We start from the raw sequence: 15,041 nt of genomic DNA, 5'->3' as shown, positions 1-15,041 counted from the left end.
GATCCCTTCTGATGACGTGTGCAAAGCAAGTGAGTCAAACAATGTTCTCTTGTGATCCATGAGGTTTTCACTGGCTAATTTTTAGACGTAGATCACCAGGCCTTTCTTCCTAGTCTCGGTCTGGAAGCTTTGCTGAAACCTATCTACCATGGGTGACCCTGCTAGTATTTGAAATTTCGTTGGCAAAGCTTCCAGCATCATAGCAACATGCAAGCAACCGCAGTACAACAAACTGTCAGACGAGTGATAGAGTTTATTTTTTACTCCTGCTCTTGTTACTTAACTTTGCGCTCTAAAGATACTTTTATTTATCATTAAATATTTTTGAAAACATGTCATTTAATGGCTGCAGAATCATAAGGTTTTGGCATAACTTATTGAGCTCTTCTTCTGGTATATTTAGGTTGTTTTCAATTTTGGCTACTATAAATAACAAGGTGATGAACTTCTTTGTGCAGAACCTTTGCTGGTATCTGTAATGGACATTTCTTGTTTTGCTTGTTCAGCACCAGGTCCTATCTCCCTCTGATAAGAGTTCCCTGATTTCACTTATGGGGGAACAACCCCTCCTCTTATTTCAGTGCATATAATTCATGTGACATCCACTATTGGCTCCATTTGAATGGCTTCTAAAAAATGAAACATATTCCACCTAGCTAAAACACAGATAAAAATTTGACCCAAGCCTGGCCAATAAGAGTATGAAATGTCCCATAGCTACAGAGATTAGTTCAGGAATGGACACATGGCCCAGGCCTGGCCAATCAGTGATTTGTTTACAGAGAGTCACATGACCAAGCTGAGCCAATCAGCATGAGTCCTAGGACTTGATTAAGAGCAACTGGGAAGAGACATTCTTTTCATCTGACTTCAATTTAGAGGAAGCAGTGGCGAAGAGCCTGGAGATGAAGACAGACTGGATTCTGTTGACCTTGAATTCCTAATTTAAGCTGTGCCTGTAGCTAGAATCCTTGGTCTTTTCCGGTTTAGGAGCCAATACAGTCTCTTTTTGCTTAAGCCGAGTTGGGCATTCTGTCACTTTGAACCAAATAACTCTGGCTTTAATTACTTAAATGGTCATGAGCTGGAATTACTGAGCCAAAGGACATAAATGTTTTAATCCTCTTGATAGCTCGTATCACATTGCTGTCTGGAGAGTTTATGCAAACTGCCACGGCACTGGAAAGCCTGTTTTACAAGCATTAGCGCGTTTGATGTAAAAAAAAAAATATTTTTGATGGGCAAAAATTATATGGCTTAATTTTTTAAAAATGAACTTTTGTGAATCATTTGCTTTAGGAAAAATTGTCCTTTTTTTTTTTTTTAACTTTGTAAGAGGTCTTTAAATATCCAAAAAACATTAATCCTTTGTCCAGTTTCTCACTCTTTTCCCCCAGCTTATTGTCTTTAGATGGGTTTTTCATTTTTATGTGATCAAATTATTTTCGTGTCACTTCGGTTGATTTCATGCTTCCAAACTCCTGCCCCACTGAAGACTGGGTAAATATGGACTAGATTTTCTTCTCTTTTTTGACATTCAGATAGTGTTTCTCACCCTGTAATCGGAGAACAGAGTCCCTGGGCGGTGCACACGTTAATGCATTCAGCTTGTAACCGAAAGGTTGGAGGTCCAAGCCCACCCAGAGACATCTCTGAAGAAAAGCCTGGAGATCTTCAAAAAAAATCAGTCATTGAAAACCCTATGGAGCACAGTTCTACTCTGACAGACATGGGGTCAGCACGAGTCAGGGTCAACTTGACACCAATTGGTTTTATTAAGACCTGACCACGCTCCTCCGTCTTGTTATATTAGCTTCCCTGATTAATTCAGTGGCCAAGTCCTACTCTACTCCCCACCCTCCCTCCCTTTGAGCCTTCTTTCTCTCCCATCCATTCCTGGAACATAGCAGACCCTCAGTGTTTATTGACTGAATATTAGTATCTTTTATAAAACTGCCTTTTAAAAGTTAATTCGCTGACTCACCGCTGTTCACAGCTCATCAGCTGCTCTTAACTTTAAATCACTATGTAAATAAGTTAGTATCAGCAGCCCTTCAGGGGTGACTTATTTTCAGAGGTACAGTGGTTGCTAGGATGCTTTTACTCCAGGGATGCAATAAAACCAAGCCAGTAGTGGACCAAGCTTTCCCAGCCTCAACCCAACAATATCAGCCTGGAGGGGACTCCCTTGAATATCCTCTCACACGGTAATTTTACAGGTGGGAAAAAAAGCCAAGAGAGGAGTTTTGTCTTGCCAAGTTCTCCCTGAAAGTGACATTTATTCCAGACAGCTCTGGGACCCTCAGGGTGGGCAGGAAGTACCGATGTGGTGCTCAGTTGATGGGAGTCAGTCATGAGATACCCCTCTACAAATTCATGACCCTTATAAGTCCCTGGTTGCACAGTGGTTAAAGCACTCAGCTGCTAACCAGAAGGCTGGCAATTTGAACCCACCAGCTGCTCCACAGGAGAAAGATGTAGCAGTCTGCTTCTGTAAAGATTTACAGCCTTGGAAACTCCATGGGGCTGTTCTACTCTGTCCTCTCCAGGGTCATTATGGGTTAGAATAGACTTGATGGTGGTGGGTTTGTATAAGTCCCAGGGTGGTGCAGACAGTTTGTTCTCTGCTACTAAGTCAAAGTTGTCAGAATCCACTCATGGCTTGAATCCACTGTGGAAGAAAGGTCTGGAAGAAAGAAAGGCCCTGGTGATCTACTTCCGTAAGACCACCGCCATTGAAAACCCTGTGGGGCAGTTCTACTCTGAAACACGTAAGGTCACCGTGAGTCAGAATGGGTTTGGTTTTTGATATTGGCTCCTCCATTGACTAAGGTCAAGATGCTCCCATGCAACCTGTGGCTCTAGGTGGCTCTTAACGAGAGTGCTGGTGCTCAGATGTCCCCAACAGCCAGGCGTCTATCCAGAGCTCCATGTGTCAGACCAGCCCACCCGTGATGGTGAGAAATGAAGTCCTGGCTGCCGTGGGGGCAACCTCCAGCCTGCGGCTTCTCACCTGGCTGCTGCCTCTAACCCACAAGCTCCCTCCCTCCGTCCCTCCCCTCTCCCAGGTGGCCTCGCCTCAAGCCCTGCCAAGTCTCTGGCATGGGAACAGCATCTCCTTAGCCCTCGCTCTCCCCAGACCCTGCCGGGCTGTTCGCTGCCCCCAAGCTGACTCCCGCCCGCTGTGGTGTCCCAGGTGGTGAGAAAAGCAGGCCAAGCTGGTGGGGAGCTGGTCGTAATGCCACAGGGCCTGGGGACCACAGCGGTCAGTACAGGCTGGAGCACTCAGATGTCTGGATGCTGGGCAGGGGAGTCCTGGGGATTGAACTCTGGCTGCTTGGGCATTTCCTGGCGGGTCTGGGGCATCTTCTGAGGCCCTGGTCCTTGAGGCCCTTCTCTGCCCAGCACACTGTGGGTCCCGTGAGCAGTGATATCAGTCTCACAGTCTCCATTTTGTCCAGCATAAATGCCTAGGAAGGAAAATAAATGTCTTGTCCGTCAGTGTCTCGGAGGCTCCAGAACACCAGGGGCTAAAACATCGTCAGAGGTTGATGTTCAGCCCCTCTCGCCCTCATAGGGGCTCTGCAAAGCATGGGGTACCATTGCCATTTGGCAAAGGAGCAAGCCGAGGCTCCTTTGAGAGGTTAAGTCATTTGCCTGAAGCTGCACAGCCCAGTGGTGAGGGCTGGATGACTCTTGAGTCTGGATGACTTGGAGTCTAGGTGCTTGTGTGGCTTCCTGAACGTGGTTGCCTGCCTCTTTTCACTGTTCCTTCCAAGGAGCCAGCCCTGACTGCCCCCAGCCTCCCTCTCTGCAGGGCATTCAGTTTTTAGGACCAGGTGAACCTTTATCTCCCCATACCACCAACTCTTTACCTAACACAATGCTGAGCCTATGGGATACGGGGGTGGGGGTGGTGGAACTCAGTAAGCATTGGTGGAATGACTGACTGATGTAGAGGCCCAGAGGTCCGATGCGATTGTTGTTGGAGACCCAGTAACCCAGTGCCATCGAGTTGATTCTGACTCATAATGATCCTATTGGACAGAGTAGAACTGCCCCATAGAGTTTCCAAGGATAGCCTGGCAGATTCGAACTGCCGACCCTTTGGTTCACAGCTGTAGCACTTAACCACTACCCCACCAGGGTTTCCTACAGCACTCTCAATATCACTGCATAAATTTCTTCCTTTTTCTTGGGAAGACAGTAACTTTAATACACAGTGACTAGTAGACAAATGTGCCTCTTACCCAGAATATATCGTTCATATTGCAATGTGAATGAGTTCTGCCCCAAGGGATGGCTATTGTATAGACTTCAGCCTGAATCGTGCCCACGGGAGTTGTGCCACATAGCGGCCCTGATACTGTCCATGAAATTGCCCTGAGAAGCCCTTCTAAACTAAGATGCAGGCTTGTTTGCTGTGAACAGATGCTGTTGGACACCAGAGAAGGGACTTGCCCCTCAGTGTTCAAGAGGAGCTAAGAATCCTGTGTTTGACCATCTCCATCAAATCTGCCTCAAATGAGGTAAGCGAGTTCTGACTTAGGATGAAGTCAGTGCTGAAAATGGCAGATGGGAGAGGACGGAAAGGACTGGATCTTTGCTGGAGCTACTGCACCTCGGATCACACCGTATCTGAAACCCACCTAGCCTCTGAACTTCCACTCATGTGAGAGAAGACATGCCCTTTTAGAGTAGCCAACACAATCTTGAAAGAGGAAAACAAAGTAGGGAGACTCACACTTTCCAATTTCAGAATTTACTACAAAGCTACAGTAATAAGGACAGCATGGCACTGGCATAAAAGTAGACATCTAGCTCAATGGGATAGAATCGAGAGTCCAGAAATAAGCCCTTACATTCATGATCTGTTGATTTTCGACAACGGTGTCAAGACATTCAATGTGGAGAGAATAGTCTTTTCAACAAATGGTGTTGGGACAACTGGATACCGAAACAAAACAAACCCACTGCCATCGAGTCAATTCCAACTCACAGTAGCCTTATAGGACAGAGTAGAACCATAGGGTTTCCAAGGCGGTAAATCTTTACAGAAGCAGACTGCCACATCTTTCTTCCGTGGAGCGGTTGGTGGGTTTGAATCATTGACCCATAACCACTGTGCCACCAGGGCTCCTGGAACAACTGGATAGCCATACACAAAAGAATGAAATTGGATCCCTACCAGCCATTACATATAAAAATTAACTCAAAATGGATTAGAGACCTAAATATTAGAGCTCAAATGATAAAACTCTTACACAAAAACATAGGAGTAAATCTTGTGACCTTAAATCAAGCAATGATTTCTTCTTAGATGTGATACAAAAAACACAAAGCCTGAAAGGGAAAAAACCCAAAAAAACAGATAAATTGGACTTTATAAAAATTAAAAATGTTTGTGCTTCAATGATCACCATCAAGAAAGTTAAAAGACAACTCACAAAATGGAAGACAATTTTGCAAATCATATATCTGGTAAGGGACATGTATCCAGAATATATAAAGAACTTTCATAATTCAACAATAAAAAGACAATCCAATTAAAAAACAAAGGATTTGAATAGACAGGTCTGCAGGGAAATATACAAATGATCAAAAACAACATGAAAAGATACTCAGTGTCATTAATCATTAGAGAGATGTAAACCAAAACCACAATGAGATACCACTTCATACCCACTAGGATGGCTAAGTAAAAAAAGACGATACCAAGTGTTGACCAGGATGCGGAGGATTCGGAATGCTCATATGTTGTTGGTGGGAATAGAAAAGTGCGCAGCCATTTTGGAAAACAATTTGGCAGCAGTTCTTCAAAATGTTAAACATAGTTATCACATGACCCAGCAATTCCACTCCTAGGTATATACCCAAGAGAACTGAAAGCATAGGTCCATAGAAAAATGTGTCCACAGATGCTCATGGCGGTTCGTTTTTCATAATAGCCAAAAAATGGAAACAAAACAGATGTCCATCAACTGATGAAGAGATAAACAAGTGTTCTATCCATACAATGAAATATTCAGCCATAAAAAGAAAGGAAGATACATGCTACAATATGGATCCATCCTGAAAACATTCTGCTAAGTAGAAAAAGCCCGTCACAAAAGGCCACATATTGTATGATTCCACTTATATGAAATGTCCAGAAATAGGTAAGTCCATGGCAAAAGGAAGTAGATTAGGGATTTCCAGGGGCTGGGGAGAATGGGTAATGGGCCGTGTTCGTTAATGAGTATACAATTTCTTTTTGGATTAATGAAAATATTCTGAAATTAGATAGTAGTGATGGCCATGTAACTAAAAACAATGAAGTGTACCCTTTAAAATCTGAAGGACTGTAGGATACCACTTATGTGAAATATCTAGAAGAGGCAAGTGTACAGAGACCAAAGTTTATTAGGTACCAGAGGTGGGGACCGAGCAGCGTTTCATTCTGTTGTATGTGGGGTCACTGAGTCGGAACCGGCTCCACTGCACCCAACGACAGCCAGAGGTGGGCAAGAGGGAGGGAGAAAGGGGGACTCGTTGCTGAGGGAACACTGAGCTTCTGTTCAGGGCGATGGAAGAATATGGACACGGGCAGTGGTGATTGATGAGCGTAATTCATGTCACTGAATCACACAAATTAATGTCATTTTGAAATGACAAAAAAGGTGAACTTTAGAGTGTGTGAATTATATCTCAATGAAGCTATTATTTAAAAAAAAAAAAAAAAAGCGCACGTGCAGTTGTTGAAGCCGAGCTGATGACATGTTTTCTGTTACTGGCAGCTTCAGCAACATAACTGATGTGGGGCTTTCGGTCAGCGTGGGGGCAGTGAGGAGGGGCCGTCCTTACCTGAATTAGGTCGAGCTTGGAGAAGAGGCCCATGTTCTCGGGCAGGCCGTGGGCGAAGGGGCAGCACTGCTGGGCCATGCTGTCGATGGCCATCTGCACGTAGTTGAGCAGCAGGTTCTGTAGGGGGAGGAGGCTGCTCAGACCCTCCCATCCCCCCCACCCCCAGCTCATTCAGCGGCCAGGGAAGTGTCCTGAAGCCAGGGGCCACCTTCTCATCCTGGTCTGTGCTTCTCTCCCAACGGGGCTTGGCTAAGTCCCTCTCCTTGGGGCCTGAGGGTCCCGGCTGGAGATATCTGGGATCCACGCCTGGAGGTGCTGCTAAGGAGTACTGAGAAACCAGTGGCCTTTGCTCCCGGCAGCGCTGGTCTGGACCTCAGGCCCCCAGATTTATGGTCAGCTGGGTAGCCTTGCCTCTCAGCTTGAAGTGCAAGGCCTGGAAGGAGCTCTACACTGTGGCCAATCTGGCTCCGAGCTCTCATTCTACACCCCTTGCTGGGGGCCAGCAGCCTCAGACCTCAACATTCAGGTATCCCAAACTTGGATCCCATGGGGCCAGGTCCGCCCAGGCCTGAGGAGGCCCTGCCTTCGCTGACCACACCTTGCCTGGGGGAACTTGCCCAGCACAGCCCTGGGCCCCTGGCAGGCCTGGGCCACGGGAAGCCATTCATAGCCTTGCTCCTGAGGCTGGAAGGGCACAGACTCTTGGTTCTGGTTATGGGTGAGGAACCGGGGCTCCAGAAGATAACTAGACTTCATTTCAAGGCCGGTAAGTGGCAGCCTGAGAACTTAAGTCCAGAAACGCTGGTCCCTGATCAAAGACTTCAGCCATGACTTATTCTCTCTGAGCATCACTTTTTTTCATCTATAAAACAGGCACGGGTAAGATTCAACCAGAGTCCCTGGGTGGTGCAAACAATTAAGCGTTCCGCTGCTAACCCACAGATTCGAGGTTCAAGTCCACCCAGAGGCACCTCAGAAGAAAGGCCTGGAGATCTACTTCTGAAAAATCTACCATCGAAACTCTGTGGAGCACAGCTCACCTCGGACACACGTTAGGCAGCCATGAGTCAGAATCGACTTGATGGCAACTTTTATTTATTTATTTTTTAAGACTCAGTCAATATTTAAGGGTGTCCAGGTCAGAGAGACATAAGGATTATCAAAGAGAGTGCATAACAACCATTCACTTAAATATCGTTATTTCTATTGTTAACCACCAAGACTGTAACCACAAGAGCAAGCACCCAGCACAACGCCAGCTCTGGGATGGGCTCCGGTTTTTAGAGAATCTTTGTAGTCCTTAACTCTTTGTGACCTCAGTTTTCCTATCTGTAAAGCAGCATCTACACCCATTTTTGAGAAGCTGATGGTCACCAAGGAGAAGTAAGTGGTGTGAGTGTGCACGTGTGCACATATGCGGGTGTATATGTGCGGGCACGCGTATGGTGGGGGTGATAACTGTGGAGGAGATGGCAGCCCCAGGCCCCCGTCCCCAGCCAGCAGTCTGCACTCACACTATGGCTGACCAAGTCTTCCTGGTAGGTGATGCTGCGTTCCTCCTGCCGCCACTGCCTCTCCTTATTGCGGTGACACTTCTTTTGCAGCTGACACAGCTGGATCTTGAGTCTCTGGGCGAGAGGGGCAGGGTTACTTCAGTGTGGCCAACCCTCCCGGGGCACCTGCCTGGGCCTGGTTCCGAGGAACTTTCTGCCGTGGAGGGCAGAGCGATGACAGGGGTGCAAAGCACACACGGATGCCACACTGGTAGGAGGGGCAAGTTCTGGGTGGCAGGAGCCATTTGAGGCACCAGAAGAGGCAGAAAGGGCGTGTCCAGGACAACTGGGGTTCCAATCCTGACTCAGCCTCTGGAGCCTCATTTTCCTCACCAGAACCCTTCAGCCCTAGGGCTATGGGAGTTGCGGGGGGATGGTGGGATGCAAGACTGAGAACAGCCTTCAGTGGCCTGGACCTGCTGGGGACACACTCCTCTGGGCAGGATGCAGTCAGCAAAGGCAGGACCTCCTCAGGCCTGGGCGGAGCTGGCCTCCCAGGATCTGAATACGGAAGAAGCAAGGCCATGCAATTCTCCCCACTTCTCTGTGCCTTAGTTTCCCCACCTCAAAAATGGGAGGAATAGCGGGGCTGGGACTAAAATGCAAAATGTGAGGGGCGCCTAAAAATTCATGATCAAGATAAATAATATTTTAACGCAATGCTTTAAAAAATAAAAAATAATGCGAAAAAAAAATCCAAAATATCAAAATGTTAAAGATGGCACCTGACCCTATGCTTAAGTGACCCCTCTCCCTCGCCTCACCCTAGTCTCAGCCCTGGGACTGAAAGCACCTGCCTCGAGGCACTGGGGGTGAGAGCTAAATGAAATGCCTTGTACAGAGTGCCGCACACAGTGCCCAGCACGTAAGTGGTCCCCACTCTCCAAAGGGAAAAGAAACCCCAGGGTGGGTACAAAGGGTGTAGGTTTACAGCACGGCCACTAGGGGGCAGGGACTCGCCAAACATCACACAGCGTCTCTTTGCAATGAGCAACCAGCCATCAGCCTTGCCCTTGACCTCTTCAGACACCAGCTGCAGTGCATCTTCATGATGCAAGGCCTTTGCTGGGGTGGTTCCCTCTCCCTGGAATGCCCACTCTTCCAGGCAAACATTCTATTTCTTGTGAAATAACCAAAAAGGAAAGCGGGAGATGACGTTGGGGGGCACATGCTTTGAGATAAGCAGTTTGTGCTCGCTTATCTTACAACTACCCTATCAGGTTGTGCTGCCCCCATTTTACAGATGAAAAAACTGAGGCTCGGAGAGGCTACAGACTTGCCCAGGGTCATGCAGCTGATCAGTGGCTGAGCTGGGACTTGAACCCTGGGCTGTCTGATTTCGACTTGTGGCTCCACAGGGTTTTCTTAGCTGTATCTTTATAGAGGCACATTGCCAGGCCTCTCTTTCTCAGTGCCGCTGGGTGGGTTGGGTTCAAACTGTCAACCTTTCGGTTAGTAGTCCAGAGCAAACAGTTTGTATAACCCAGAGAATACCTTTTGAATATGAGCTGGGCCTCAGGAGAAAGCCCACGTCAATTGCCACAAGAGGAGAAAAGGCAGATACAGACCCAGACTCGGGAGTGTCAGCCCTACCCAGACACCCTCAGCAGTCCCCCACTACCCCAGGCTTTCCCTGGGTTGGAGAGGAAGTCTCCTCCATGCTCCCAGCTGTCTGGGGCTGGGGGACAGACCAGGTCTCAGGAGGCCGTTACCGGGACAAGAGACCTGTGGTTCTCTTCTAGAGACTCCAGGCTCCGGTGGGCGGCCTGGCTCATCTTGGACAAGGCCTCCAGGTGCTCCTGGGCATCTTGGCTGGCTGTGAGGAGCCTCCCGTAGTGCTCTACCATGGCCTCCACCAGGGCCTCCTCTGGCTCCTCCTGGTCTGCGGATCCTATGGAGACAGTGCCAGCCACGGCGGGATGGGTGGGCGCAGAGAGCCCAGCCCTCACCTTCCCCTGCCAAGGGTGATCCGATAAAGTGGGTGGGGCTCCCGGCAGAAGCCCAAGGCACGAGAGGGGCCAGCTGGTCCGTGCCGGCTTACACAGCCACTGTAGTCTGCCCATCACCCCCGAGCTCTCCGAGACGCCGAAGAAGACGAAACCAAACCGGTTACCACTGAGTCAGTTCCACCTCGTGGCAACCCCGTGTGCTGCGGAGGAGAACTGTGCTCCGTCGGGTTTTCAATGGTTGTGACCTTTCAGAAGCAGATCACCTGGTCTTTGTTCCAAGGCTCCTCTGAGTAGGTTCAAACTGCCAACCGTTCAGTTAGCAGTCGAGCGCTTAACCGTGTGCACCATCCAGCAACTGCTAGAGAAGCCCCAAATTCAAAAGGTCTCCTAGTGGGTGTGAGACTGCCTGGTGAGACAGGAGACGCCCGAGGAGAAACAGCTGGATTGAGGGAGCCTGCAAGAAGGGGGAGGGGAATTGTTCCTGCCTGGAGTGACCAGGACCCAGCTCTGGCAGCTGCTCCTTCGGATGAGCCGAACGTAGCTGAATGGCTGAATTAGGGCGGCCCCAAACCGGGAGGCTGCCAGAAGTAGCACTGGGTGCCTAGGTTGGCCTTAAGCCCCATGCTTGCGTCAGAGCCCCACACCCCTGCTTGGCTTGGTGCTCAAGGCTCTTTGCTGCCACCCAACCTTCCAGACATGCCTCCCAGCCCCATCCTGGTGCTCCGGTACCAAACCCACCACCAGTGTGCTGTTTCTCTCCACTTGCATGCCAGTGCCCTTCCTGATCTCTCACTGGTACTCGGTGAGAGAGAGGTCACCTCCTCAGGGAAGCCTTCCCTGACCCCCAGGGCAGAGTCCTTGGGCTCCCACAGCTCCTCATCAGTATCTCTATTATAAAAAACCCAGCACTCCATTATAGCAAGGCTATGGAGTCAGATCAGATCCAGTCCCAGCCCTACAACTTCCTTGCTAGGCAACCTTGGGTAAGTTCCTTAACCTCTCTGAGCCCAGATAAAACAGTACTTAGAAGCTTATAAAACCAAAGCAAACCAAACCCATTGCCGTTGAGTTGATTCTGACTCATAGAGACCCTATAGGGCAGAGTAGAACTGCCCCACAGGGTTTCCAAGGAGCGGCTGGGGGATCAGAACTGTGGACATTTTGATTAGCAGCTCTTAACCATTGTGCCGCCAGCGCTCCCAAGCACGAGTGAAAAGATATACTGAAGAGCTCACCACAAAGTGATAGTTAATGAATGATAATAACCATTGCTGTTACTGGTGATGGAAACCCTGGTGGCGTAGTGGTTAAGTGCTACAGCTGCTAACCAAAGGGTCGGCAGTTTGAATCTGCCAGGTGCTCCTTGGAAACTCTGTGGAGCAGTTCTACTCTGTTCTATAGGGTCGCTAGGAGTCGGAATCGACTTGACGGCACTGGGTTTGGTTTTTTGGTTTTATTATTGGTGATGTTGAAATAATAATTGTTGTTAGCTGCTTTTGAGTTGATTCCAACTCATGGCGACCACCTGTGTGCAGAGTAGAACTGCTCCATAGGTTTTTCAAGGCTGTGACCTTTTGGAAGTAGATTGCCAGGACTATCTTCCAAGGCACCTCTGTGTGGGTTTGAGCTGCCAACCCCTTGGCTAGTAGTTGAGCACTTAACGGTTTGCACCACCCAGGGACTCCTGAAATAATATGAATGATAATAAATATGTATGTGTTTCTCTCCCCTTCCTTTTTCTAAGAAGTTTTCAGCACTTATAACAGCGGACTCTGGTACAAACCATGAGAAAAACAAAGCAAAACCAAAGAACCCACCTCAGCTGCCTGTGTGGTTAATAACAGCAAAACCAAAACCAATGAAAACCAAATGATAATAATAGCTAACACTTACTGGTGCTTGCTAAATGCCAGGCATTATGCTGCATGCTTGCAAGGATGATTTCATCTAATTCACAAAATATCACTATTCCCATTGCACAGACGTAGAAGCCAAGACCAGAGAGCTTGCCAGAGGATCACCGTGGGGCCAGGGTTTGGAGCAGGCGGTCTGACTCTGGTCCCTGGGACCTTCTTAACCATCGCGGCCCCCATCTTTGTGGCTCCCCATTCTGCAGCTGAGGAGCTCAAGTCCCCGTGGGGTCATGCATTGTGCCCATCCCATGTCTGGGAGGTAGCCGGACTGAAGCCTGTGTGAGCGGCCAAGGGGACAAGTTTCCCATGGAAGCGTCATACCTACCCTTGGGGATTTTCTCGAGGACTTTAATCAGAAAATCTTCAAAATGCTTGTGCTTCTCGACCTTTCTCTTCAGCCTCCTCTGCCTGCAGAAACATTTCCGTGGCGGCCAGACATGAGTGCTCGATTTGGAGGCTCCTAGACCATGACTCTTTACGAGGGCCACCCTCCATGGATTCCCTGCTCAACCATGCTGGGCCAGCCACCCGCCACCTTATCTCTAACTCTCAGTCTGTCCATGCCCATTCTACAGCTGAGCACACAGAGGCACAAACAGGTCAAATCAATGCCCGCTACCAGGCCACAAAGAAGGGGGCCCAGGGAGAGTGAAGCCCAGGCCTTCCTGGTGCAGTGTCCACTGGCCTCTCTCCTGGGCTGAGCTGGTGGTGGCCCAAGCCCCACCTTGGGGACAGATGCCTCCTACTAGGTAGACCAGGGGCAAGGAGCTTCCTCTCTCTGCACCAGAGGTGTCCACCTGTAACACGGGCAGTGAGAGACCTCTCCCTCAATGGGACCCTGCGTGGACACCTAGCACATCATGAGCGCTCGGTCTGAGGTCAGAGACCCTACTCAGCCTCTGCAGGGGTGATGGCTGGGGGCTACTGCCTTGCCACGCTCAACTCTCAGGGGATCCCAAAGCAAGATGAGTCTCCAATAGGCTGCCCGGCCTGGGTACAGTCAAGGTCATTGGGAGGGCAGACAGGTGGGGGTTCCCAGGGGTCAAGGGCAGAGGGCAGGGCAGGGCTCTGGGGGAATCTCTGAATGAATGTTGAGAGTCCCGGGGGAAGTCCCTCTGCCCTGCTGGGCCCTGTTTTCTCACCCATAAATTTCTAAAAAATCCGGGAAGAAATGGTTTTTCCCCACAAATACTGTGTGGGCCCCCTGTAAGACATGGCAGTGCTAAACCTCACAGGGGTCCAGAAGCCACTGTGAAACTGATGGAAGGGTTGGAACTTTTTCTTTCTAAAATTGCTCACAAACATACCCTTTTGCACTTAATTCAGGCCTTTGTGGACACCCTGAAATTCACTCAGAGCCAGTGGGCAAGTTCATAGGGTACCTTTTGGAAGGGCTTGAGCCGACAGGTCCATGGGGAGGGCCACACACACTTCCTCCTTTGTGGTGGTGAGATTTGGCCACAGAGGGCCTGGGACTAGCCCAGAGTCAAAGGTCCAGGGTCAAAGGAAGACTGAGGCCCTGAGGACTGGTAGCCCAGCCTCCCATCTCCTCCCCATAACGGTGTTACTTCCTGATTCACTTCTGGGTGTCGCTTCCCTTCTGGTCCATCCCCAGCCTGACCCCGCTGGGCATTTGGGCACAGTCCTAGCCCCTTAGTCCCCCATGGGTGGCCCTGAGGCTGGGGCAGGGGGCACGGCAGGGCCCGGGACAACTCGTACTTGGCCTGGAGTTGGCGGAGTTCCTGGAACAGCGCCTGGATGTCCCTGTCCTCATTGGTGGCATTGCTCAGACCAGCCCCCAGGCCCTCGTCCATGGCCACTTCCATTGCTCCTCACAGCCCGGCTTGCCAGAGGAGGAGCAGCCACGTGAGCCAGGCAGAGGCAGAAAGGCGGCAACAGCAACACTCACAGCAGCAGCTTTCTCTTTGGATCCTCCCTACAGTCTTTGGAAGCCAGGGTCAATATTCCCACCTGGTAGAAAAGGAGACAAAGGCTCAGAGAGGGGCTGTGACCAGCTCAAGGTCAGACAGCCAGCAAGTGGCAGGACTGGACTTGGACTTGGGGTTCATTAAATAAATTCAGGGTCTTTGAGTCACACCCCCCACTCTGGAGGGGCTGAGGGTACCTTCTGTAGGGCATTACTGACCACGTATCTCTCGCCTTGCTGCCCTATAACTGACGTAGCTCCATCACCCCCAAATCTCAGACCCTGGCCACCCAGTTGCCTGGGGGACTGCCAACAGGTGCTGGCTTCCAATGACATTGAGGGAGGAGTCAGGGGGTCAGAATGCAGCCCGCATACGGAGGAAGTGCCTTCATGGTCCATCTCTGCACCCACCCACCCATCCACGAACGCATTCATTTAACTAAGTTATAACCTATAAGTTATAACTAACTTATAAGACTCAGCTTATACAGTGCCCATAGAGCTAGAGCAGAGACTGAAACAGACAGTCAGAACAAGCTCCTTCCTGGTCGGGCAGAGAACAGGGTCTCTTATCAGGTAGTTTCAACAAAGCCTTGCAAATAGTTCCTTGGCCAATTGCCCAAGGCTGGTTCTCAGTCACGGCCAAAAGGAGAAGAAAACTGCCCAAGCACGACACTCATTGGCCATCTGCTGAGCCAGCCCCAGTGTGTGGGGGAGCAGGAGAGGAAGTGAGGGGCTACATGGTGAGCCTGCCCAACCCCAAGCATCAGACGTGGGTACATGGACATGGGGAGGAGGAAAGGGTTTAGTTGACTCACCCACAGCTTCAGGAGCACAAAGCCATAGCTGGCTGTGA

General features: G+C 49.7%; 1 protein-coding gene across 1 annotated transcript; it reads right to left on the bottom strand.

Moving 5' to 3' along the window:
* Positions 1-3,199: 3,199 nt before the first annotated feature.
* Positions 3,200-14,717, bottom strand: CCDC197 (coiled-coil domain containing 197). The gene is made up of 7 exons (XM_064291861.1): positions 13,978-14,717; positions 12,584-12,666; positions 10,109-10,287; positions 8,218-8,471; positions 7,447-7,621; positions 6,844-6,960; positions 3,200-3,470 (listed from the first exon to the last, which is right to left on the bottom strand). The coding sequence occupies exons 1-7, from the start codon at positions 14,082-14,084 to the stop codon at positions 3,267-3,269; spliced, it is 1,119 nt and encodes a 372-aa protein (XP_064147931.1). The 5' UTR covers positions 14,085-14,717; the 3' UTR covers positions 3,200-3,266.
* Between the last annotated feature and the right edge of the window lie 324 nt (positions 14,718-15,041).

This window comes from Loxodonta africana, chromosome 10, assembly GCF_030014295.1.
Source record: "Loxodonta africana isolate mLoxAfr1 chromosome 10, mLoxAfr1.hap2, whole genome shotgun sequence".
Classification (NCBI taxonomy): domain Eukaryota; kingdom Metazoa; phylum Chordata; class Mammalia; order Proboscidea; family Elephantidae; genus Loxodonta; species Loxodonta africana.
The sequence above is the reverse complement of the archived record's forward strand: the minus strand, read 5'-3'. Positions and strand labels throughout refer to the sequence as shown.